Source organism: Cotesia typhae, unplaced genomic scaffold, assembly GCF_013202065.1.
Source record: "Cotesia typhae breed Kobodo isofemale line unplaced genomic scaffold, CoteBio_Ctyphae contig_5, whole genome shotgun sequence".
NCBI classification, from domain to species: domain Eukaryota; kingdom Metazoa; phylum Arthropoda; class Insecta; order Hymenoptera; family Braconidae; genus Cotesia; species Cotesia typhae.
The window spans coordinates 9790491-9816080 of record NW_027423757.1 but is presented as its reverse complement, the minus strand read 5'-3'; the positions used below and the strand labels follow the sequence as shown (position 1 = coordinate 9816080).

At 27.1% G+C, this 25590-nt stretch overlaps 3 protein-coding genes across 7 annotated transcripts; 1 reads left to right on the top strand and 2 right to left on the bottom strand.

The window, feature by feature from the left end:
- The first annotated feature begins 194 nt into the window (after positions 1 to 194).
- On the top strand, positions 195 to 2721 carry Atg14 (autophagy related protein 14). Of its 2 annotated transcripts, none has more exons than XM_074248294.1 (9): positions 195 to 507; positions 590 to 695; positions 772 to 853; positions 967 to 1204; positions 1289 to 1464; positions 1603 to 1759; positions 1868 to 2044; positions 2166 to 2295; positions 2551 to 2721. In XM_074248294.1, exons 1-9 carry the CDS (start codon positions 308 to 310, stop codon positions 2713 to 2715), a joined length of 1431 nt encoding a protein of 476 aa, XP_074104395.1. In that variant the 5' UTR covers positions 195 to 307; the 3' UTR covers positions 2716 to 2721. The 2 variants fall into 2 exon arrangements, with proteins under 2 accessions (XP_074104395.1, XP_074104394.1); XM_074248293.1 differs by having other exon boundaries at positions 196 to 507; positions 1277 to 1464.
- Positions 2722 to 3775: 1054 nt separating this feature from the next.
- Positions 3776 to 13641, bottom strand: LOC141530908 (protein phosphatase 1B). 4 transcript variants are annotated; one of them, XM_074248298.1, is made up of 6 exons: positions 13248 to 13632; positions 11575 to 12564; positions 11358 to 11475; positions 8547 to 8658; positions 7982 to 8036; positions 3776 to 4539 (listed from the first exon to the last, which is right to left on the bottom strand). In XM_074248298.1, exons 2-6 carry the CDS (start codon positions 12379 to 12381, stop codon positions 4522 to 4524), a joined length of 1110 nt encoding a protein of 369 aa, XP_074104399.1. In that variant the 5' UTR covers positions 12382 to 12564; positions 13248 to 13632; the 3' UTR covers positions 3776 to 4521. The 4 variants fall into 4 exon arrangements, with proteins under 4 accessions (XP_074104399.1, XP_074104396.1, XP_074104398.1 ...); XM_074248295.1 differs by lacking the exon at positions 3776 to 4539 and adding an exon at positions 5391 to 5477 and having other exon boundaries at positions 13248 to 13641; XM_074248297.1 differs by lacking the exon at positions 3776 to 4539 and adding an exon at positions 6163 to 6453 and having other exon boundaries at positions 13248 to 13637.
- A 1198-nt stretch (positions 13642 to 14839) lies between these two features.
- On the bottom strand, positions 14840 to 24938 carry LOC141530376 (uncharacterized). The gene is made up of 7 exons (XM_074247435.1): positions 24536 to 24938; positions 21688 to 21867; positions 21348 to 21593; positions 20940 to 21263; positions 20548 to 20838; positions 19068 to 20030; positions 14840 to 18719 (listed from the first exon to the last, which is right to left on the bottom strand). The coding sequence occupies exons 2-7, from the start codon at positions 21802 to 21804 to the stop codon at positions 18144 to 18146; spliced, it is 2517 nt and encodes an 838-aa protein (XP_074103536.1). The 5' UTR covers positions 21805 to 21867; positions 24536 to 24938; the 3' UTR covers positions 14840 to 18143.
- Between the last annotated feature and the right edge of the window lie 652 nt (positions 24939 to 25590).

The following is a 25590-nucleotide window of genomic DNA, read 5'->3' as shown; positions in this document are numbered from 1 at the left end:
CGAACTGTTATGGTCATGGAGTCTACAAGACTATATATATATATGTATAATATATACTACACTGTTGTTAAACTGGACGGGACTGCAGCGCTGCAGCTGGCCAGACGGTAAAACTTGTATGGATCATAATAATATTATATATCTATAGGTTATATATATATGTAAACATTACAGAGCAAAGTAAAATAAAAGCAGTAGCAGTATCAGCAATAATAACAACAGCACCACCAGAGTAGAACAACTTTATTGAAATATATCAGCTGATGAGTGACAACAGACTGATGATCATTGTCCTGGGTACTTGGTTATGGCGACAAGCAGCTCTGACGGTTCTTATACGGCCCCAGCTGATTTCCAATTATCATCTGAATTAGAAGACGTATCTAGCCGTCTAAGTGTTAATTTATTAAAGTGTCCATTGTGCCATTACAGTAGACGAATATTTTACTGTAGGCAGTGTGTTCAAAATGGTGACTTTGTACATTCAACTTCTGTTTACTCTGAACGGTACGTATCATTTTATTATTAATTATCATCCTTGCTAAAAAATTTTACAGCAACTGTCACTGTTTTATTTTTTTTTTCTCAGGTTTGCGGATAAACAGGTACGGTTGTTACGGCTGAAAGCTGCTAGAGCTCTGTTAGAGGACAAGTGGACCAAAATATTTGAAAAGCATCGTCAGAAAGATAAACTGGTTATTTATTATTTTATTATTTATCTTTTTATGAGTTTGATAGCTGACATTTTACTTAGTTATTATTTTTTTACAGGCATGTGATATTAATACATGCAAGGAACGAGTGAGATTACTGCAGAGTCTGATACATGAAACAAAGCAAAGTATAAACAAAGGTAAAAAAAAATTATTGTATTATTTTTAGCATTTGTTTTAGCTGGTTTTACAATTATTAAATAAATAATTAATTTATTGTTTTCATTGTTGAAAATAAAAAATAAAAAAACAGGAAATGAACGGTTAAACATTTTGAAAGACGCAAACTCTCAAATAGTCCAGAGATTACCGAGACACGAGCATCGAGTTGAAAGAGTCCATGAATTTATCGACGACCTGAAGACTAAGCAGGATAAACAGAGGGGAAATGTTGATAGGAAGCGGAAAAGATTGAAGAAAGTTATAAGAACAGCAGCTAGACAATTGGTTCAATATATTTTTCCACTGTGTCAGGTTGAACCCGAGCGGAGGTAAACAATATTATTGAGCAATTATTTAATTTTATTTTATTATATTACTAAGATTTTGATATATTTTATCAGTTTTTGTAATAGCGACGAGGAGAATCCCAATGCTGATGTTGTAACATGCGCATTAGCTGATGCATCAGGTACTTCGTATGTAAGAGGACGGTGGATTAGCGACTCTGAAAATAGTTTGGAGATGCACCATCGTATTGTCGCTCCAACTCTCCCAGGTTCTGGTGACTATAGTGCTTACTCACTTTGGGGTAAATTTACATTTTAATATTTTACAGCAGCCTAATAAATAAAAAAAAAAAAAAAAAAAAAAAAAAAAAAAAAAAAAAACTGAAAGAAGAAATAAAATTTCTGATGATTGCAATGAATGAATTGAAATATTATTTCAGTTGCAGCGAGCAAAGATGGAACACCAGGAGCTAATAAAGAAAATACAATGAACAATCCTGCGTATAATATTAGCGCCGCTCTTACGTATGCTACGCAGCTAGTCAACGTACTTGCTTACTACATAAATGTCCGATTACCATACAAACTTACATATGGGTATGCTCGCTTATAAATAATTATTAGTCGAAAAGCGTTACGCTTACGACGTGACGCAAATGAATAATGATTTATTTATTTACTTATTGATTGATTTATTTGAAACAGAGAATTTTGCGGTAATGAAATGTCAGACCAAAAATTTGCTCGAAAAGTTGCTAGATTAAATAGCAATATTCTACATCTGTGTTTCACTCAGAATACAAATGTCACGGTATTACATCCTATGCATACTCTGCAGAATCTTATGCACTTGCTCAATACTGAAATAAGTGATCTTGGCAGGTAAGCTTAAAATAGTTTTTTGGCTTGGGTAATCAAGTATTAAAGTAATATCATTTAGTATTAAGCACTGTATATGTCTTCTTGTACGATGAAATATTAATTGCGCATATAAATTTATTAGGATTGGCCCAATGGAAGTAGATCCAAGTATAGTGGAAAAATTACACAATCAATTGACTTCTGATCTGGAAAACAGTGACGACTCTGGCTCAGAAGAAGAGGAGGATGCTTTTAATTGGGAGTGGGAGGCTGTAAGTTTTTTAATGTTAAATTAAACACCTAAATAACATCTGTATTTTTTTTTTAATTTTAAATTTATTCAATTAATTATTATTTTTAAAAATTACACTTATTAATATTTAACTGTTGCTATGGTAATCGCAACCTTAGTAACAGTTTCCAAAGTGGTCACCATAGCAACGAAAAGAGACACCAATAAAAACGTCACATCAACTTTTAAATAAAAGATTAATATAATATTAAATAGATGTTATTTATTGCAATAGGTTCCAAATGTTGCATGTCCAGAAATGCAAGTTCCTCATCCAGGTACGATGGCAAGCCAACAGTCATCAAGTATACATGTTAATCAGAGCGTTGCTGGGGGCTTGGTGACAAGTGCAGCTGCTAGTATCGCATCTATTTGGCGAGGATGGACTACCAATAGATAGAATAAACTAAATAAAATATAATTATTGAAAAAAAATTAAATATTTTCTTGGATAGATTTATTTAATTTCTTTTTTTATTTTTAAATATTTCGGATTAACCAACGTTTGGAGTTATATTTTTTTAAGCAACTAAATTTGACTTTCATCAACGAAACATATTGATAAATTCGTTAAGCACAATAGATGTTGACAAAAAAAAAAATTATAAATAAATTGAATATAACTTAAAAGTTATTGTTGGTAGAATTTGAAATCGTTGTAATATTTATGACGATTATTTAAATAATAATAAATAAAAAATATGTGATATATTCGATTCTATAGAAATATAAGTACATACTCGAGTAACAAAGCATAATTGTCTTTCGATATAAATAAATAATAATAGTTAAATTAAATAGTTGATTGAATAATAATAAAATAATAATCTATTAAGGTTTAATTGTAAGTTTTAATCAATATATATATATATATATATATATATATATATATATATATATATATATATATATATATATAACAATTTTATAAATGAAAAAATTAAAAAAATTACAGTACAGCCCATATAATCAGCACAAAAAAAATTTTAACTAAGTACAATTTAAATGAATTGTCGCAATCATATTAGCGGTGATTATAATGGTATTGATTCTCGCTGTGTTCCTGTAGAATCATCTGTAGATCTCTTGTTTTAATTTAAACGTATTAAAAATAATTTTTAATAATAAATTTAAAAATAAAATGTCTTATTAATAAAAAATTCACTTTGTTAATAATCTATCAAAGTTACCTTAAAATATAATAGTATATTATTAGAATAATTTAATCCATCAATAACATTTAATTACAATTAACTTTATTATAGGTTTGTGAAATTACTTGGCAACATTTAAATACATCATTCATCATTTGTGCAGCGGGTCATTATAATAACTACGTACAGTAATAATAAGGAAAAAAATCCATCGAGTCAAAATTACTTACCCTAATTATCAAAGTTTAATTAATATTCATAAATCATCATCATAATTATTAATTATTAATTATTATTAGAGTATAGTTTTTTTTTTTTTTTTTTTTTTTTTTTTATTATTATTACGGTATAATAATAGTATGATAAAAAAATAAATAACTGATAATATGATTTGTTAAAAGATTTAATTATACAATAGTTTTAAATTTAATAAAAATAGGATAGGCTTTGATCCTAGAAAACAAACAGCCGTTAACTATGAAATACAATATATATTTTGTTATCTACTCAAATGGGTCGTATCTATTTAAAGTTACATCGAGAATTAATATTTTATTTAACTTTACTTATTGACCTTAACATACTTTTTTTTAAATCTTAAATATTTTTATATGTTTGTGTATCTGTCAGAGTGTAATTATATAAATTAAACCGCAGAATACAATGAAAATGTTTTGTACAAAAAAAAAAGTTATGGTCAGAGGAGCGTTGAAATTCGTTTTATAAGTATACATATCGCACACTGAATATTGTAATTTTTTTTAGCATAAGACGAAAAGTACCCATGACTTATAACTATTTTGTACAATCATCCATCATTAATCATTATCATATCATCGTTATTACTATTATTAGTATTGATTATTAATTAAAATTAAGATTTAATATTATCATTCATTTATTTAAATTTGTTTGTATTATGTCAAATGCTCCATTGCGTAGACGTCGGTGTGTGTTGTATTCTTGTAACTTTATAGTAATTTGTCCACATATTAACCTGTTAGTTTGCAGTCAGACATTTACTGCAGTTTTATGTATAAAAACTCATACGACTAACTGGATTCTGACGTCTGTAATCATATAACACGATGCGCTATTTTATTAACATGACGGTTTATTTGGAGCACTGAAGCGGGTTCAATTAGATAAATAATTATTCAATTATCTTCCTGCCTTCAGCAAGATTTTTGTGCTAATTTCTTTACAGTCAAAGGATTTATTAATTCAAATAAAACATGCATGGTATTTTTTATGGATTATTAAAACAAGATTCACACTTAGCAGTGATTATATATGTACTTTCAACGATCTAATATCATCTCACACTATTTAATTTAATTATCATTACAAGTTATTAGATTAGCAATTTTATCTCTCGGCAATGTTAATTTCCATCTCTTTAATATATTTATACTAATTTAATAATTAATCTTTTTTTTTTTTTTTTAGATTTACGCTCAATACCAATGTCACTTTGGCACTTTGAAAAAAAATTTTTTTTTAGTTACTGCTGAGTGTTTTTCTGGTTTTTTTTTAAATAACACTGAAGTTGAAAGATATTAAAAATTTTTTGGCAATTAAATTATTTAAAAAAAAAAATTATTAAAAAGTTTCACATGTGAAAATTAATAAAAATTACAAGTGAATATTTTTAGAAGTATTTTTTTGTTGTAATTAATTTGTTAAAAAAATTTTTTAAAACTTCAGTATTATTTTTTTAATTTTTTCTTTACAATTATTAAAATTTTATTTTTTAATTAAAAAAAAAAAATTTTTTTTTTTATGAAAAAACAATTATTATAAGTAAGATAGACAAAACGCATGTAATTTCAGGTACAAGAGTTATCAAAAAAATTATTTAAAGCCTGATTGAAAAAAGAAAAATTGTTTCTTCTTGTATTTTTAGATTATCGATGATAAAACAGTAAATTTGTTCTCTGACAAGTTTGTAAAATCAAGGACTCGCTTTGTAAACTTCCAACGGATTGATACTCTGCGTTTTGACAATCTGGGAATAGGAAATGATTAGGATTAAGATTTGGGAAATACAAAAGCATTAAAAATAAGTGCTCAAGATAAAATTAGACAGATTATAAAATAGAAAATAAAAAATTTTATCAAACAAATGTCATTTTTATAAATCAAATGTCAATAAGCACTATTTAACACTTAGTTATCGGAGATTATAGTGTATAAAATACAAGATTTATCAGCTTAAGCGTTGAAATTTGAATATCAAAGACTGTAGATTTATTTATAAAAATGACAGTAAAAATATTTATTATATATTAATAAAAGAGGCTCAAGGTTAATATGAAACTTATACAAACACTTGATTTGCATATTTAATTGGCAGATGAATCAGATCCAAAAAGTAACATTAATATATTTAGCAATTCCCGTTAAATATATACCCGTATTGCAAATAATGCGGCGATAAATTTATTTCTTCATAAATCGTTGTTTAAAATAGGATATCCGAGTAAAAAATAACTTTAGTCAAATAATTATTCAGTTGTACAGTATATTTGAACATTAATAACAAAAAAAAAAAAAAAAAAAAAAAAAAAAAAAAAAAAAAAAAAAACAGTAAATTATAATTATCAACTCCTCCACATACTTATATTAGTTGGCATTTTGTTATTCAGCTCAAACTACATGGACCTCTTATTAATCTGGTTATTTTCTAAACATCATATATAATTTTTTTTTATTTTTAATAACAAGATATACACAACACCAGAAAATTGATATCTACTTTTAATAATTATTGTTATTAAAAAGATATATATTATTATAATTATTATGCCAATGTTAAAGATTATTTTTACATGTTAATTATTAATGATTGATTAATTGAATAATGGATGGAATTGGAGAGGATATTAATCCAGTTATTAATTAAAAATTAAGGCCCTCGTCAGTGCTACAATTCTACAGGCATATTCCATCATATTTTAATTCCATTCTCTCTGTCTCTTTCTCTATAATTAAATAATTATAGTAATTTAAATTATTGTATGTCTTGAAAGATATTTTTACGTTCAAACAAACTTGGACAATGCTTTTGTATATATATACAAATTATTTACGTTAAGATTAGTTTGTATGGCTGCTTTATTACTCCCCAATTTTTGCCGTGATAATTTGCATGCATTTATTATTATTATTATTTTTATTATTATAATTATTTGCAGTTAATAAGAGGGAGAAGAGCCAATATAAATGCACGAGCATACTTTTTTATGTGCATGTCCACTAATACTACAAAAATATATAATTTCTATATATAAATGTTATTATTACATAGTTTTTTTAGTCAACGAACAGAGAAAGATAGAGATAAATTTACATATTGATTTACTTAAATAAAAATCTACAATTATCCAACAATTTTTTTTCTTTTTCTACAAATTAATCGTACAATTAAATATCCTCTACATCGTTAACTTTTTTTTTTTTTAATTTTTTGATACAAAGTTTAGTTTTTTTTTTACAATGATTTTTCGATATGTACGAGCATACGCACTTGATAAATTCTACTTGGTGTTTAATCAATAGTTACGTATCTTTAAATTATGTTTATAATAATAATAATTATCAAATATTCAAATACAAGAAGTAAAAAATATAGAAATAACAAAATCACAGAGTTAAAACTCTGCACAATGATTTATTTTTTATTTCATCTATCGTTTTGATGTACTTATAAATTTTCGTTAAATATTCCCTGTTCAATAGCGATATAAATTCATTATTTATTATTTGTATGCACGAATTTTTTTTTAATCCAACCAATTATTGAACGTAATAATAATAGTAATAATAACTAATAAATAACGCGGATTTAATTATTTTTAAGTATTTTTTTTAACGAAAGCAACAATCATTGTATTACGTAGACAGCGATGTTAACATTAAATTATAAAAATTAAAAGTACAACGCACCACATTAAGTATAAGCTCAGAACACATTGGATAAAAAATGAAGCAGTAGTAGCATTATATAGATATTTTTTTAAAATAAATCATATAGTTGTTATTAAAAAAAAAAATAATTATTATTATTTTTATCCGTTTAGTTGTAAGTAAGCAAATTTTTTGTTGGATTGTAAAATTTAATTCAACGTTACTAATTATTACAGGATAAAATGATAAATTTTTTGATTATTTAATAATGATATTTAAAATCAATTTTATAAAAGCATTACACGATGTCTACAAATCAAGGCTCTCAAAAAAAAAAAAAAAAAGTTTCAATAAAAATGAAGAAGTATAAAAAAAAAAAAACAAAAGCAAATTAATTGAAAAATTTAATCAGCAACGGTCTTGTTGCATTTTCCAATACTCAGTTGTAATAAAAATTAGCACTAATTAGTGAAGGTAGGAATTATTAAAATGATAACAATTTTACATAATCTATTACATCGTTCGTAATTTCATGAGGATGTTATGACAGATTTAATATTTTTATTTAAATTAAATTGAAGGATATTCATATTTAAGACTTACGCTCTTCGCTCTGCCAGGGCACACTTCCCGAAACACTTGTTCAATAAGTGGTTGCCTGTTGAAAAAAAAAAAAAAAAATAAAATAAAAAAAAATAAATAAATAAATAAAAATAAAAATAAACAAATGATAAATTACACATCTAATGACGGTGAGTAATTAGAGGTATTTGACGCAAATGAATCACGTTATTTGAAGTATCTATATGGCGATAAGATCAAGTTTAGCTATATAAGCATGAGCGTGTTAAAAAAAGACAAGTTTACAAGAATCTCGAGGCTTTTTACTTGAAGCGTGAAAACAAGGCTATATGACTTGGCTATCCCAATTACGTGATTGCGGAATAATTTGGAATTAAGCCAAATTGATATTATATAGACTTCCTCGGTACTCTATAAGCCGTATCATTGTATTTAATTTAATTTTTAGTACTATTTACGTAATATCAAGAAGAAAAGATTATTTGGTAGATGCTCAAGAGGATCAAGATCAGTACCAATACTTTCGTTGACTCGAAAACAATTGATTTGCTCCTGTGTGTTTGTGTTAGTATAAAAATTAACTCACTTTGCTGAAAGACCGCCTCCAGGGGGTAAATTCGGTAGTTCTTGATCAACAAGAATCCGTAGTAGTTCCAGATAATCGAAGCCGTCTTTGCCCTCTTGTTGTGCAACGATTTCTGTTGAAAAAAAAAAAAAAAAAAAAGAGCCAAAATTATAACAAATATTTTTTCAAGGTCATTGAGAATTTCTTAAAGTTTAAATCTATTGCTCTAAACGCAGCTAAATAAATTTATAAATTTAAGTAAATAAAAGGGGAGTTAATTATGTGTGAATAAATAAATTTATAAAAGTGCAAGTGTATCCATAAGATAATTAATTAATTAAGTAAATAAATTATTAAAGTATAAAAATAAAGATATCAAATTCACGCTTTTTTTTTTTTTTTTTTTTTTTCATTTTTCTTTTTTTGTTGCATATTAATCTTAAGTAAACGAATACTACGATTAAAATTTTAAATAACATGCAACTACAGTGATATATAATATATCTGAGTTAAGGTACATTTCTTATGGATATAAATTATAGTGGGGTGATTTATTATTTTTAAAATTTGTATTTGGGTTTAAATATTTAGATTTAATCCACCTCTGGAATTGCATTTACTATTCGCTTTTAAATTAATTTTATATAAATATATATATATATATATATATATATATATATATATATATATATATATATATATATATATATATATATATATATATATATATATATATATTGATTTATGGTTTAGAATTCGCTTTTGTATAAAATTGGTTTGTTCTGATTACGGCAATAGCAATGACTCTCCATAAGAAATGCATTGCCGTTTAAATTTAACTAAGATAAATATACACTGGAATTTATAACTGATCAAACAAAAAAAAAAAAAAAAAAAAAAAAAAAAGAAAAAAACTAATGTGTTGTAAATAAGTTTGCACCTACCTGTGGCCCCTTCTAAACTAATTTCCAACACAAAATACATAATATGTATAATATTTATAATTATTTTTTTTTTACATTTACTTTGCTAATAATTTATATTTAATAAAAGCTGTTACGAAGTATCGTGACAACTCCAAGGGTGGATTTTAAAAATAATATTAATGTATATTTTGTATTGATATCTTATATCTTTAATATAGTATTTAATGTATTTATATTTATATTTTTGTTTGTTCACGTCAATAATAAATATATTTTCTCTAAACAATATAATGACTGATTAACGCTACAAACTACTTTATGGACTATGATCTAGTCATAGACTAAAATATAATACTTGTAATAATAAAATTCTATTAACTTTGTTTTTTTATTTATTTGTATTCTAACTTATATAATAATAAAGTGTTCAATTTAATTTATCAACGTGCGTGTTTTCTTTATATAAATTTTTTTTTTTTTATTATTAAATCAATAAAATGTTGTATAAAACAACTCTTTGTTTGCTAATATTACGCGATATTTATTTTATTTTTAATTCATAAAATTACTTTAAAACAATTTTTTATTTTTCATCTTCGTCTTTGGCACATTATTTATTTTTAAACACTTGTACTACTATTTTTGTATACTTATTATAGATTTTTTTTTTTAATTATAAAATCACACTGAATTGACTAGTTTTGATTAGTATCATTATTTCAATCCTTTAAAAATTTCTAATGGAAATATAAATAGCAGTTATTGCTTTCAAACTAATATTTTTTTAATAATTCTCCTCAGAATAAATAAACTGTATTATTAAGAGAATAAAAAAAATTTTAAGTACATTGAAAAGAGATGATTTTGAGCCTCGTTATCAATTAACTAAATATTTTCTAGTAAATAATTAGTCATACTGTTAAATGTGTTGAGTTAATTGCTTATGCATTTGACAAATGTGTCAGGGAATATATCTTACAAGTTAAATCTCTTATGTAATTAATAGGGTATTTGTATATCGATATATAATTGTTGGTGTTTTATTTTGAAAGGCAGTAACGCGGTTATCTAATTACTTAGATCACAGCAACGAGGGAAAAAAAAAAAATAAAACGATTCCTAAAGACTCTTAGAACATATATAATCGATATTAGAGACGATCGTATTTCATTGGTGTTTGATTTAAGTATTAAAACTTATCACTTGTCAGGAGGGCATTAAATCTTTCGTTATGAGCTATTAGATATAGTTATTAATTAATCACTTAATAAAAATCTCAGTGAATCACTGTAGTGACTAATGAGATATTTTGATTGACAAAAAACTGGTCCCAATCAGAATTTTTTTTTTCCGCTACTAATAGTGTCAATATTTACACATACATATGGCACGCCTCACATCGCGCAAGGTGTTTTAACAACTAGAGATTTGAAATCATATTGTATTTTTTAGTCACTATAAATATGTGATTGAAATAGAGCCTTCACAATATAATAATTGGCTTCAATAAATACGTTTTCGCTTTTTCAATTTAGATTTTTTTGACAACTATTTCATTGTCCCCGAAAATCATTTTCATTCATACACGTCGCGCGACTTTTCCCTCTATGAATGTATCTATATAACTTTGTATGTATTTACACTTTACGGAAAAAAACAGATCTGTTGAGTTTAAAAAAATTGATTTATAATTTATAATTATAAACCTAAATATTCATGTAAAAAGTACGTATTTATATGTTAGCTTCTGTAATTTCTACAGATCTATTTTTTTCGTGTTGATTGCACTGGGCGACGTACAATTGTCATTTATTATTTTTTCGTACGCGAACACGAGCACGTCTACGCGGATTAAAGCAACAGCATAGAGAAAATATTGAGTGTGAGTATGAAAAATTCAGTGAACCTTTAATTCTCCTTTCGATGGTCATTTCTAATTCTGCTTCCTTCTTTTGTGCTTCGATACTCGGCTTGGGAGCCGCAGGAAATGTTACCAATACTATGCTCATATTGTCTCGGCTACCCTGTGGTTGAAAACATCAAACATTATCGATTATTAAATTTTAGTGGTATGTTATTAGATTAAAGGCAAGTTACTTTGAATAAATAAATAATAAAATTACCTTGTGAAGACAAGTATCAATAACTTGGTTAGTAACAGCCTCTAAGTCGTCAGTGAGCAATAGTCTGGAGTAAATAAAATCACAAAGATCTTGATTGGTCATAACATCCCAAATGCCGTCACAGGCGAGTACTAAAAACTCGTCGTGCTCCATGTCCCGATCTCGGACGAAAATCTCTGGTTCTGGTGAGACTAATTGCTCACATGGTCCACGTCCTTCGACGTTTTTGTACTCATAATCACCGAGAGCACGTGATACAGCCAATGATCCATTAACACGTTCTACCATAACGCTGCCACCTGCTGCTTGAATGCGTTCTTTTTCGGCCGGCAACACGGGTTTGTGGTCTCGTGTCGAAAAAACAGGACTTCCTGCGCTGCACAGTACCGCTCTGGAGTCACCGCAATTAGCGATATAAATGTGTTTTGGTGATATGAATGCACAAACAGCTGTTGACCCAGACTTGTCTTTACTCATCTCCAGCAGATCACGCATTTTGTGGTCAAGTCGCAGGAAACCTGAATGTATACCCTTTATCACATCCTCGGATTTAAATTCCTCCGTCTCAACAATCGAGTCCAGCAAATGTTCCGCGCTGTGCGCGGAAACTAGCGCCCCAGCATGCCCGTCAAATACCGCAAAGTAACTCCAATCAGACAGGCCACCCTCCAAGCCTGTAATCGCACAATGTGCGTCTTCCATCTCCATACGCCATCCTTGCATACTTGCAACTCCGTATTGCAAATCATTACCCGAACCATGTTCGTTGTACTTCTCAGTGTTTGGTGTGTCCAAAAATGCCCCCATGCTTTATTTTATTGCGCTCTACTTATTTCCTTATCAATTTATCTCTTTAATTATCTCTCTGGCGCTTCAATTAAGTTTGCTTTTATATTTTGTCTCCTTTTTTCTCTCTCCTTAGAATTATAGCCTCTTACAACGTATTATTTGTTAAGCATTTTACTCTTAATGACAAAGTCCATTAAATACCTGTAACAAATTAAATTGATTTTCATTAACAACAATATCACACACTCACTTGTACGCGCTTTCACGTATCGACTAAGACTATTTTTAATTAATTATTATGCAATTATTTCAAATACTCGATACTGTTATCTGTTTATCATAAATCGAGGCATAATTTTCGTTTTTTAATCACATAAATAATAACTTGCGATAAATCCATATACATTTAATGTATATGTTGTGTATATATACATATAAGTATATGTATATACCCAAAGCGTAAGATATTAGGAGGCATTTTCACATGACCTATTCTTAAAACGATAAATTTAGTTTGGAAATTTACAGTAGAATCGAAGCAAAAATGTATCATGGGAACCTTGAGATAGGTGAATGACTTATATCAACCGGTATTAATTTGCTATTAATTGTTTATTATGTCATACCCACTCATCTGCGTTTCAAAAAAATAAAAAGAAAGATGATGATGATTAAATAATATCAATAAGAATTAGTACACGCACTAATCACGAGATAAAAAAAAAAAAAAAAAAAAAAAAAAAAAAAAAAAAAACAACTAATAAATCACAACGAAAGCGATGAAGCGAATTTTAAAATAAATTAGCATGCGGCTGAATTTTTTAAGCCCAAAGATAAATTAATGTGTTAGCCATGAATTTGCCAGAAAAATTACAAAAACTTACGTCGAACTAACATCACCGGTTATCATCTTACTTTTATAATTTACGTACAATTAAATGTATCCTATATACTACAATAATAATATATTTTTTGTAAAACTGATGAATAATTACAATAAATAGTATTAATTAATCCACAAGTCTCATGTTTTTATTACCAAGCCACGCGAATATCACCGTCACCATGTCTCTTTATGTTTTCTCTTTCTAGCTGGGTTATACTAGCTGCTTCGGTTTAGCTCCTCTGCTTGTACACACACACACAAAGAAAGAAACAGGAAAATCGACTTGTATGAATGGCGGACACGCACACTAAAAGAAATTAAACTGCGCTTGCGCCGGTCTATAAATAACTTCAACAAATGTCGTCACTTTCGGCCAATGGTAGTTTTAAGATTTCTTTACTGCTCACATTCGAGCGCTTAAACGAACATAGAAAATAAGGCACACACAGGCTTAAAACTTCTTTATTCCAATGGAAAAATTACTGCTTGATTCAGTACAGTACCAACTGTACTCACATCTTCTGCCGTGTTTGTTCAATACTAACGACATCTGTACTTAAATTGTAGTGGGCAGAGAATAATCTCGGTAAGATAGAAACTCCTTGTTTAAACATGCTTGATAAAGAAGAAAAACTCGAGATTTAAACATTTTATATTATTTTATAAAAAACTTGTAAGTTTTTTTTGATAAAATTATGAATTATGCGTGGTGAGTTACAAACACATCAACTATTTTTATGAGAATTAATTTAACAGATATTTGATCATTTTTAGAATTTTTGTTTACAAATAAATTATAGAAAAAAAAAAATTGACATCTTGAAATTCAAAAAAATAAAAAATGCAATTTTTTTTAAATATATTTTCTTATAATAAATTAAATTGTTAAATAAAATAAAAAATTGGTCAGGTGAAAGCTAACTTTAATGTCATACTATTTTTAGTAATATAATTTAATGACCCTGAAGTTGACAGATATTAAAAATTCTTTTAGAATTTTATAGCAATTATACATTTTTCATAAGACTATTTTAAACAATAGCAATTAATTATAATTTTTTCTTTCTATTCTCTTAAATTTCTTATTTTTTTCCATTAAATTTTCTAATACTCAAGTTAGCCTTCAGCTGTAAATTAAAAAAATTTTTTAACAAATTAATTGCAATAAAAAATGCTTCTAAAAATTTTCACTTGTAATTTTTATTAATTTTCACATGTGAAACTTTTTAATTAAACTTTTTTTTTAATAATTTAATTGCTATAAAATTCAAAAAAAATTTTTAATATCTGTCAACTTCAGTGTTATTACACATACAAGTTAAATTTTCATTTATCCTAAAACAGATTAAATTTTTTGACACAAATAGCTTTGTGTGTTTCACAAACTCGAAATTTTAAGATTTCATGTAAACTCAACTTTTTTCAAACTTTCTTAAATTTTCAATTTTAATTACTGGAAAGCTGAAAACAAGATTTAAAGCCATGAACTATTAAATGATAGGTCCAATATATTTTATGGGGATGTTGTAGGTTGTTTTAAATCTTATTTCTAAAATGAAGGATAAAAATTAAATAAATAAATACAGTAAATTAAATTTTTTTTTACTTTATTTAAGAAGAATGATTACTAATGATGATTACAAAGTCGATACAGATGTTTTTCTATACTTTTACAACGCACAAGATGATCCCTACATTCACAATCAGTTAAACAATTTTTTTGAGGTAATTACCTCAATTTATGTTAACATAAACAATTTAACATCACAATCAATATTCAACACATAATCATCCATAAAAACTAATTCTAAATTATTAAACTTGACAGTATAAAATATATAGCTCAATGCTTGTAAACTTATATCTAAAGATATTAAACTTTGGTTTATAAGATAATTATTTTATAATTCATTAAAAAGTTACTTTTCATTAATTCGTTTTTACGTAGCTGACACATAAAATTTAGTTTCAATACATTTATACTTTTACAGAAGCTAATATCAGATAAAAATTTTTAAAATTCTCGCGAAGATCAATGAAAATTTTCTTTTTCAATTCCAACAATATATGCTTAGCAATCAACATTACAATTTACAATTTTTAACGCATCATATAAATTTATGATTGACTTTTTATCGTCAATTTTTTTCTAACAAATTGACATTATCTGTCATGCAACTACATTTAATATTGAACAAAAAAACACTAGTATAATATACATTTTTTAAAAATCTTATTTTGCCCTTCAGAGTTATTACTCATAATTCCAGGCTATAATAATTTTTTATATTAAAAACTACTCAATTTATATAAATTTCACAATTAACTTCTTTTAAAGTATTTTTTTATAAATTTTAATATTATTTTTACAGTAAACTGTCAACATTATCTGAATATTATATATTCAAGTATACATTTTGAAAAAAAAAATCATAAAATATTATTTAACGTCGCGAATAAAATGAAACATTGCAGTAAATTTGAAATCTTAAACAAACAGAATTAATGTTCAAAAAAATTCAACAAAAAAAAAATGTTCAAAAAAAGTAACTCATCAAGAAAAATATTAAGTTCTTAAATCTATATCTAACAGATATGTTTCTTATTGCATTATTTTAAGCTTTAATTATCTACGAAAAAATTAAAAAAAAACTTAAATAAACTATTATGTAAAGTAAAAAAAATCAATTACTGAAAAATTTCAATTTTTAAAGACTGGCTTATAAAAATTCACAATATTAATATAAAATTTGTCCTCATAATCTTATTACATATAGTCAAAATTGATATCTTGAGACTTAAAAAATACTATTGCATTACTATTACTGGTTAGATTATCAATTTAATGTTTATTCACATTAAAAATTGACTATTTGTAGTCATATTTAAATCGTCGGACTGTATTTTTTTACTTCTTACGAAATTGTTATACTGTATAAGAAACTCTAAAACATCACTGTTTCTTAATCTTGCTTAAAAATTAAATTATTGAATTAATCTGTCAAATAATAAGTCATATCAATAAAAATAGTATATTACACCCCTTGGGAAGGAAAATAAGAAAAACCTCAGAACACATGTAATTGTTGGCCGAGGCGAAGCCAAGGTCAACAATTACATGTGATCTGAGGTTTTCTTTTTTACTTCCTAAGGGCTGTATACTATTTTTACGATAAACACTTATTTGATTGCACTTTATAACCAGTTGAACCATTTTATTTTTTAGAAAAATTTGTAATCTAATGAATTTATAAATGTTATCACTATTTTATTTTAATTTATAACCAGTTGAACCATTTTAATTTTTATAAAAATTTGTAATCTAATATACTCACAAATGCTATCACTATTTTATTTTAATTTATAACCAGTTGAACCATTTTAATTTTTATAAAAATTTGTAATCTAATATACTCACAAATGCTATCACTATTTTATTTAAAAACCTTTTCTCCCCTCCGGGCGGAAAGCCTCAATTTTCTTCTCGCTGCGCTAAACGAAAATGCCGCTTTCTGCCTCCGTCGAGGAGAAAAATAGTATACACCCCTTGGAAAGTAAAGTAAGAAATGTCTCAGATCACATGTAATTGTTGGCCGAAGCGAAGCCGAGGTCGACAAACATGTGATCTGAGGTTTTCTTTTTTACTTTCCACGGGCTGTAATATACTATTGTTTTATTTCTAGTTCTAGAAAACTTTTTCTATTGTTATTGGACTTGTTGATAATTGTAAAAAATGAAAATACCGATAAATAATCTTTAAAAAAACAAACACGGAAGAATTAGTCTCGAAAAAGTAAATCAATTGAAAATCATTATTTTTTTTTTAATTACCCTATACTATTTTTTAATTACCCTATACCAACTTAAAAATAATAATTGCGACATTACCGGGTACATTGATATGTCTTAAATTTTTTTTTTTTTTTTTACTTTTTTTGGGTTTTATCGAATCAGTTATTTTGAAATTTAAGAAAATCACTTAAAATTTAAAGGTCGATTATTAATAATATTAATCGGTTATTAATAAAAATGAAAATTAAACCTAAAAGAAAAAAACGCTAATTAAAAATAATAATTAAAAATTATGCTTTTGCATTTTTCAGTCATTGCTAGTATGCAATAATTGCAACTAAAATATGACGTTATCATCATTTCAATTCAGTCTTGAATCAGTCTTACTTTATAAATACGAGCAATCGATTAATTAAAAAAAAAAAAACTAATTCAATTTACGCGCACTGATGAATAGTCATACATCAAATTTATTTCACAGTGGAAATAACTGAAACACAAAAATTTCTCGATACTTTCGGTTATGTCAAATATTTTTTTTTTTGTTCCCAAATTATTTGTTTGATTTACTTAAATCTTCCATCTTTTTATTGTTTCTTAGCCATGATTTACTTTGAGCTCGTACTTATATTTTTATTCCCATAAAAATTCTTTTTTAAAAAAATTGCTTATCGCTTAATTTAAATTTTTTGGAATGTTAATATAAAATTTAATCAAGCACACGTTAATGGTTACATATGTTATGTAACAAAAAGAAAAAAATTCAAAATGAAAATAGTATACACTCCTCGGGAAGTAAATAAGAAAGCCTCAGATTACATGTGATCTGAGACATTTCTTACTTTACTTCCCTCGGGGTAATATATTGTCAAAAATATTTAAAAATAATGAGCATTTTTTTTGCGTTTCACGCTTATGTGCTTGATTAATCACAAAATATGCTCAGTGTTATTATTAAAGTCAATTTTTTTTTCTTAATCAAAAATTAGCTAATGAAGTAAAATCAATAAGAAAAGTGTTTTTCAATTATTTTTCTACTTCTACTTTTTGAGCTTTTTTTTTTTACTTCCTCTTTGAGACTTAAAATTTATTTTATTGCCTTTTAGAATACTAAGACTCGGTTGTTACGTGAATCAGCAATTATAATTTTGCCTTCAGGAGATATCGCAATACCACAAGGGCGATCCATCTGACCTAGACCTTTTCCCAGCTTTCCAAAAAGGAATCTAAGTCTACCTCTTGGATCTAACACCTGAATTCTATTATTACGCGAATCAGAAACAATTACGTTTCCACCATTATCAACTTTCATACCTTGGATTCTTAAAAATGGATGCCTTCTTTTTTCGGGACCAAGAACTTTAGCTTCGCGGAGTTGATCATCAATAACAAGTATGTGGTGATTATTAAAATCGGATACAAGAATTTCGCCATTAGGAGTAAAGCAAACGCTTCTTGGTAACTCCAGTAGCTTCCACATGGGCCGATTGTTTTGAAAACCGAATTTACCCATAAACTCGCCTTTTGCATTAAATAATTGAATACGTTGGTTCCGTGTATCGGTTACAACTATTTCACAACGCTCATTAACTGCTACATCCCATGGATATTGAAATTGGCCATTTTCCGTTCCTCTTCCACCGAATTCCAATATATAGTCACCATATTTTGATACAATCTAAAAAAAAGAAAAATTAAAAACTATTAAAATTACATCCATTAGAGAAGGTAAAAACGTTTAGAAAATCCAAAATTGCACAACTTGTAATCCGTTTTTAATGTGCAATTTATTCATCAATAATAAATTTTTATGAAAATTAACTTAGCAGATAGTTGATAATTTTAAGAATTTTTTTTAACAAATAAATTTTTTCCAAAAAAAATTTATAAAAAAATTGACATTTAGAAATTTAAAAAAACTACAAATGCAATTTTTTAAAAATAATTTTTTGGAAAAAATTAAAATTAAAAATTAAAAAATTGTCAAGTGACAGCTAACTTTAATGTAATTAAATTTGTTACTTACTTGAATACGATGATTGTCCTTATCTGCTATAATGACACGGTTGTATCTATCAACAACAATACCTGCAGGCCTGTCAAATTGCCCTGGACCACTTCCATGGCTTCCAAAAGACCTTATAAAGAAGCCATTTTTATCGTAAATTTTAATTAAATTATTTGATCTGTCAGCAACAAGAATATTTCCTTCTTTATCACAAGCAACGCCCCAAGGACGACAGAAATGCTCTGAATTGTTATCACCAATAGTTAAGACTGGCACATGCAGTTGTACACGTCTCATAGATCTTACAACTGCCAAAGGACGCCTCCTAGCCGCAGCAATTCCTATAGGTTCCAGAGACCCTTCATAATATTGCAACCTAAATTGATAAGGAATTCGTTGTCGCAACAGAAGTCCATGATTATGGTATCTTTGCGGTAGTATTAGTTGTTGCTGCTGCCCGTAGTAGGGTTGTAGTTGTAGCTGCTGCTGCTGCTGCCCGTAGTAGGATTGTAGTTGTAGCTGCTGCTGCTGCTGCCCGTAGTAGGGTTGTAGTTGTTGCTGCTGCTGCTGCTGCCCGTAGTAGGATTGTAGTTGTAGCTGCTGCTGCCGCTGCTGCTGCTGCTGCTGCTGCTGCTGCTGCTGCTGCTGCTGCTGCTGCTGCTGCTGCTGCTGCTGCCCCCCGTAGCAGTTTCGTTGTTGTAGGTGCAGCTCATAGTAGCGTTGTCGTTGCTGTTCTCGTTGCAGTTCCAGTTGCCGTTGCTCCTGGTAGTACTGTCTATATTGCAGTTGATCGGGCTGAATTGCAAAAAATTCATCACGACCTCTCAGAACCCTTGCTTCATCCATCAATTCCAGAGGACCCGTTATAATTGGACCACAGTGCTGAATTGATTCAAGAACGTCATTGACCATTCCAGTATATGATGCCCAATGATCTTCTAGTAGTGGATAGATTAAACCTTGGATATTAATTTTTGATATCTGTTAGAGATTAAAAAAAATACAAGTTAGTTGTAAATCAATCGCTATAAATAAAACTCTAGTTAAAAATAAAATTCAAAAATTTTTATCGATTTTTTTTTAAAAAAAAGTATTATAACTATATTTATTATAAAGTATTATAAATAACGAAAATAAGAAAAAATATTTTGATAATTCGATTGTTAAAAAGATTATGGATATTGAAAAATAAAAAAGCTGTTTTTTTTTAGACGTAACATTTTTTTAGTTGATTAAAAAATTTTGAAAATTGTCTGAGAAATGTTTTTAATAGAGTAGAAAAAGATAAAAATATTTTTCAGCCATATTGAAAAGGGTTACGAATATATATATATATATATATATATATATATATATATATATATATATATATATATATATATATATATATATATATATATATATATATATATATATATATATATATATATATATATATATATATATATATATATATATGTTGACCTGAAGAGAAATAGTATTTCCAAAATGATTTTACCTCATCAGAAACTCTTTGAGTGGCATTCATAAGACTTGCTGGATTTCCATTGAGATTCAGAGAATTCTCAGCATTATTTATTCTTTCAGCCATCTCCTGTAACTGATAGATAATATTATTCAATGCACGGTATTGATTTATTATATTTTTTTGCTGTTCAGTTGTAATTTGTTCAACTTTCGAGTAAACTTCTCTACGGTGTTCCGGCGAGTCATAAAATACATATCCAAGATTTGAAAAATATCTTATTTTAACTCTGTCTACTGCGTAATTAATATCCTTGTAGAAATTCTAAAAATAATGTTAAAAATTCAAGATTAATATTACAGCGTAAAACAATGAAATCATGAAAAGAAAAAAATTTTTTTTCTTCATTAAAAAAAATTTCTTACCGAAAGCGCTTGTTCGTTTGTTTCCATCACTGTAATATGTTCTTTGATCAACTTTAAAGATCGATCGGCTTGAGATTTAGCAAGTTCACATGCTTTGTCTAATTCCATTGTCAAGTGATACTTATGCCTTCTCATATTACATAAGTCACACATAATTTTTGAGCACGTATAACAATAATTCATGAGATTATTTGAATGTACTCTACAAAATACAAGTGGAGATGTAGTTGGAGGCAAGGGTTGAACAAACTCTGATGGATTGGAAGACAAACTTGGCGAAGGAGTCGTCGGTAATGAACACGCATTCTCTGTTTCATATGAATTCTAAAAATACAAACAAAAAAAAGTGTTAAATTGCGATTATCGTTACAATTACCGAAAAATATTGACTATAAAAGTTCAAGTTACTTGGTGTTGCGATGTTGAAAAAGTATTACTGAATTCAAATTCAGATGATGTTACATCGTCACCAAGATTGACACGATCGAGCCCTTCAATCACACCATCTACCAATGAATTCAAATATTGATTCCGTCGAGAAATTCCATTATTATGAAACGATGGATTTTTGTTGGTCGATTCTGTTTGTGCTGAACTCAAACTCGACGACGAATCACTTAATAAACAACTGTTGGGTGATGAATTGCTCGCACTCTGTGAAATTAAATATCAAGATTTAACAAACTTTATGATATTTTATTTAATTAATTTAAATCAAGTTAATATAATGCTATAAGTTATCCCATACCGATTGAGAAACTTGAGGACTTCTAGACCCCGACGGAAATTGGAAATCAAGATCATCTGTCGGTGGAGACCTTCCAAACAAGTTCCCCAAGAATCTGGAGTTATTTCGTTGGCTCATGATCACGGTTTTTGTAGCCAATCAAAAAAAGAGTTTCTACTAAAAACGTCAAAACCCAATTTTCTACAACATAAGAATATTCAATTATCAATAGATTATTCCAAATTTAAAATATCGTAATTTTTTATATTTATATTGAATGAATCACATTGAAAGCTTTACTAATTAAAAAATAAATTTGATTACAAAAAAAAAAAAAAAAATCCTGAACTAAGATTATTCTGATCAATTTGAGAATTTAAATCAAGTAGTAAAGTTTTTGAACCAAAACAATTATTCTTGGTTTAAATAAATTTTACATAGATCAAAAACTTTGCTGCTTGAATCAAGTCAAAGAAATTATTTAAAATAATTTTCTGGGCTCAAGATTTTTGTCTTTTACATCACGTTAATTTTTCTATCAGTCTATAGTATCGCTTTAAAAAAAATATAGCGCTCATCTCGTTAAGGGGGTCTAGAAGTATGAATTTCAGGTTATTTTTTGAAGTGCCGTAAAAAAAAGGCGATCAATATTTTTACCATGCATTTTTTATGAGTTATTAATTAACATTATAAGAATACAGAAAAAAACAAAAAAATTTGAAAATTTTAAAAATTAGCAGCTGATAAAGTGGGGAGAGACTCAAAAAAATTGGCACGTGACCATACCCACGATTTCAACCCTCCTAGCATTCTGAAGTAAAAAAATAAAAAAGATTATTAATCTAGAGTAATGTCGTTTTGGCTTTAAATATTCATATTTAATGACACTAGAAATGTGAATAGCGTGCGACTTAATTATAAACAATAACGAATCCTATTTCTAGGAATAAAACCAACTCTAATAAAATTATTTTGAGCAATCACTAATTTCTTTTTCTTATAGTTCATAAGAAATGTAATAATTTAAAAAGAAAAAAACATTCTAGAGTCAATTTTTCAATTGAACATAATTTTCAAAAAATCATAAAAATTCGAAAATTTGAAACTTAGAAATTTAATATATTCGTTCTATGAACGAAAATCTCGGTAAAGTTTGAAAATGTGCCAAATCGGTCAATAATTATAAATTTCCAATAACTTGAGAGTTCTTTATTAATTTTAATTGACTTCCAATTGTTATTACTCTAAAGTTGTATTGTAAAGCAATTATATTGAAGAAAATGTATTTATTTCTTCTGATGAAATTTTTTTTTATGTTGCATTGTATAAGATGGCTTGGCTTGGGTTTTGGGACGCTCAGAAAATACAAGCGTTGCCGCGCTTGATGCTTGTTTTCGTTACAAAAGGAAAAGTGGTCATTGTTCAGATGTCGGGACCGCGTCATTTTTGGCCATAACAAATTGGAAAATTTTCTTTTTCTTTTTTTATGAGTTTTCAACTTTTCGCAGCATTTAAGATAAATAAAATATTAATTTATTATTTAAGCAATGTATGAAACTATTATCGCTCAACATAATTAAATAATAACAGAAAATTGTTAATTAAACTTATCGTAATAAATTTATAACGGTTTTAGTTTTATTTAAGGAAAAAATCTGTTTATCTAAAAAAATAATTTTTATCATGTTAATTTCATGACTAAAAATAAAGAACTTTTTGAAGAATTACCAAAAAATAATTACAGAAGTATAATTATTTTTTTATAGTTAAAAAAGTAGTTTTCAAAAATTAATTAATAATAATTAAAGAAGTATTTTTTACTGACGTTATTTTTTTAATTAAAAATTCTTATAGAGGACCAAATGCTAATTTCCATCTTCGCTATAATTTTTTTAATTGTAAAATAAATAAATAAATAAATGCTGATTTTTTTTTTTTGCTCTAAAAATTAAAAAAAAATTTTTGAACCAAAAAATTTCTTTTACTTGTTACTAATGATATGCAAAGCATTTCTAAAAACACTGTTAAAAATTGAGAAATGGAGCCGATGTATAATAAATCTTCTAGAATAATAATTCATAAAACAGTAAAAGAAAAATAATATATTCTATTTTGTAGCCTCAAGAAGAAATTTGTTGCCTCAGGTCAGAATGCAACAATATATTTTAAAGAAGTATAGATAAACTAAAGATTTGGGAACAGTAAATACTTTTGAAAAGCCATAAGCCTGCATCATATTTCTAAGAATTCTCTACCACGCTCTAAGACCGGTTGGGCTAGTAGTTACAGTGTAACATTACTATACAATAAGAAAGTTAAAATGTACATTTGAGGAAAATTTACATGCAATGGTTAATGAAGAAACAAGCGTAAAAAAATTTTCAACTTGATTAACTTAATTTCGATTTTTTTTTTCTTTACATAGATATATTTAAATTTGATCAAATTTTTCAAATAAATATTTAAATGAAAAAAAAAATAACTTGAATTTTCTGCTTTAAAATGTACATTTGAGGAAAATTTACATGAAATGATTAATGAAGAAACAAGCGTAAAAAAATTTTCAACTTGATTAACTCAATTTCGATTTTTTTTTTCTTTACATAGATATATTTAAATTCGATCAAACTTTTTAAATAAATATATAAGTGAAAAAAAAAAAAAAAAAATAAATAACTTGAATTTTCTGCTTTAAAATGTACATTTGAGGAAAATTCACATGCAATGGTTAATGAAGAAACAAGCGTAAAAAAATTTTCAACTTAATCAACTCAATTTCAATTTTTTTTTTTCTTTACATAGATATATTTAAATTCGATCAAATTTTTCAAATAAATATTTAAATTAAAAAAAGAAAAAAATTACTTACATTTTCTGCTTGATGAGCTGCGATCTTATGATGAACAGTCTCTCCCCGGCAGATAAAAGCTCTGATGTTCAAAATAAATGAACGAAATGAATTTATCGATGTAGCACTATTGCTTTAGTCAGATGGAAGACTCAATTGTTTAAAAAATGAAAATACTACTGTTTAAAAAATGAAAATACTACTGTTTAAAAAAATGAAAATACTACTGTTTAAAAAAATGAAAATACTACTGTTTAAAAAAATGAAAATACTACTGTTTAAAAACTGAAAAAAACTATTGCAGAAAAAATGCTGAGAAAATTGAGGTACGCTAAACTTGAGGAGTCCAACGCACAATAAACACGATTCACCTTACAATCTACCCTGGCTGAGTTTGAGGCTTGAACTCGTGTGATCGTGCTCTGACTCGGTGTTTTTATGTCTTTACTACCCCTCTTTTCGGTCAACTGTCACACTCCTTTTTGTTTGACCAATCAGAAGCCCGGGTTTTCACCTACCCAAAGCCCTTACTGTGACGACAAACGCGCGCCCTTCAAAACTCGTACTGACGTTCCTCCCACCTACGAAATTCTACCCCCTAACGATATTTTTTTCCTTTTACAACATACCGACATTTCGGAGTTTAAACCCAAGCGTACTACCGCTTATTTTATTTATTTCATTTTACTTAAAGTAGCTGATTATGTTAAAAATGAACTTCCACATTGATTAATTAAATAATACATTAAAAAAATTGTTTAAAAAATAAAAATTTTATTTTTAAAAATATTGAAACAATTTAATTGTTATTTAATTGAAAATTTTTTATCTTGAACGGAAAATTGATATGAAAAAATATGATCTCAAGAAATAAACAAGGATAGCATTTTTTTAATAACAAAATCGTAAAAGACGCCACCCTATATAATTTACTATCAGAATGGCAGGCGTAGATAGAAATAGATGCAAATAAATGAGCGCTTGCGCCTGAAATTCATGAATGAGAGTAGCTTCGCTCAATGTCAGCAATAGCTATAGTCAGCAAACTTTTACTTGCTACGTAGGACATCTCTTTC

Bases quoted from the DNA above. Each gene is read 5' to 3' on its own strand.
- LOC141530908 (XM_074248295.1), bottom strand. From the start codon at position 12,381: ATGGGGGCATTTTTGGACACACCAAACACTGAGAAGTACAACGAACAT. The intron at 8,659-11,357 runs GTTCACTGAATT...TTTTTTCAACAG, and splicing joins CATCGAAAGGAGAATTAAAG to AAATCGTTGCACAACAAGAG. The intron at 5,478-7,981 runs GTAAGTCTTAAA...TCCTATTCCCAG, and splicing joins GCCCTGGCAGAGCGAAGAGC to ATTGTCAAAACGCAGAGTAT.
- Atg14 (XM_074248293.1), top strand. From the start codon at position 308: ATGGCGACAAGCAGCTCTGACGGTTCTTATACGGCCCCAGCTGATTTC. The intron at 1,760-1,867 runs GTATGCTCGCTT...TATTTGAAACAG, and splicing joins CCATACAAACTTACATATGG to AGAATTTTGCGGTAATGAAA. The intron at 2,296-2,550 runs GTAAGTTTTTTA...TTATTGCAATAG, and splicing joins TTAATTGGGAGTGGGAGGCT to GTTCCAAATGTTGCATGTCC.
- LOC141530376 (XM_074247435.1), bottom strand. From the start codon at position 21,804: ATGAGCCAACGAAATAACTCCAGATTCTTGGGGAACTTGTTTGGAAGG. The intron at 21,264-21,347 runs GTAACTTGAACT...TTGTATTTTTAG, and splicing joins TTTCAACATCGCAACACCAA to AATTCATATGAAACAGAGAA. The intron at 18,720-19,067 runs GTAAGTAACAAA...TCTTTTTTTTAG, and splicing joins AGGACAATCATCGTATTCAA to ATTGTATCAAAATATGGTGA.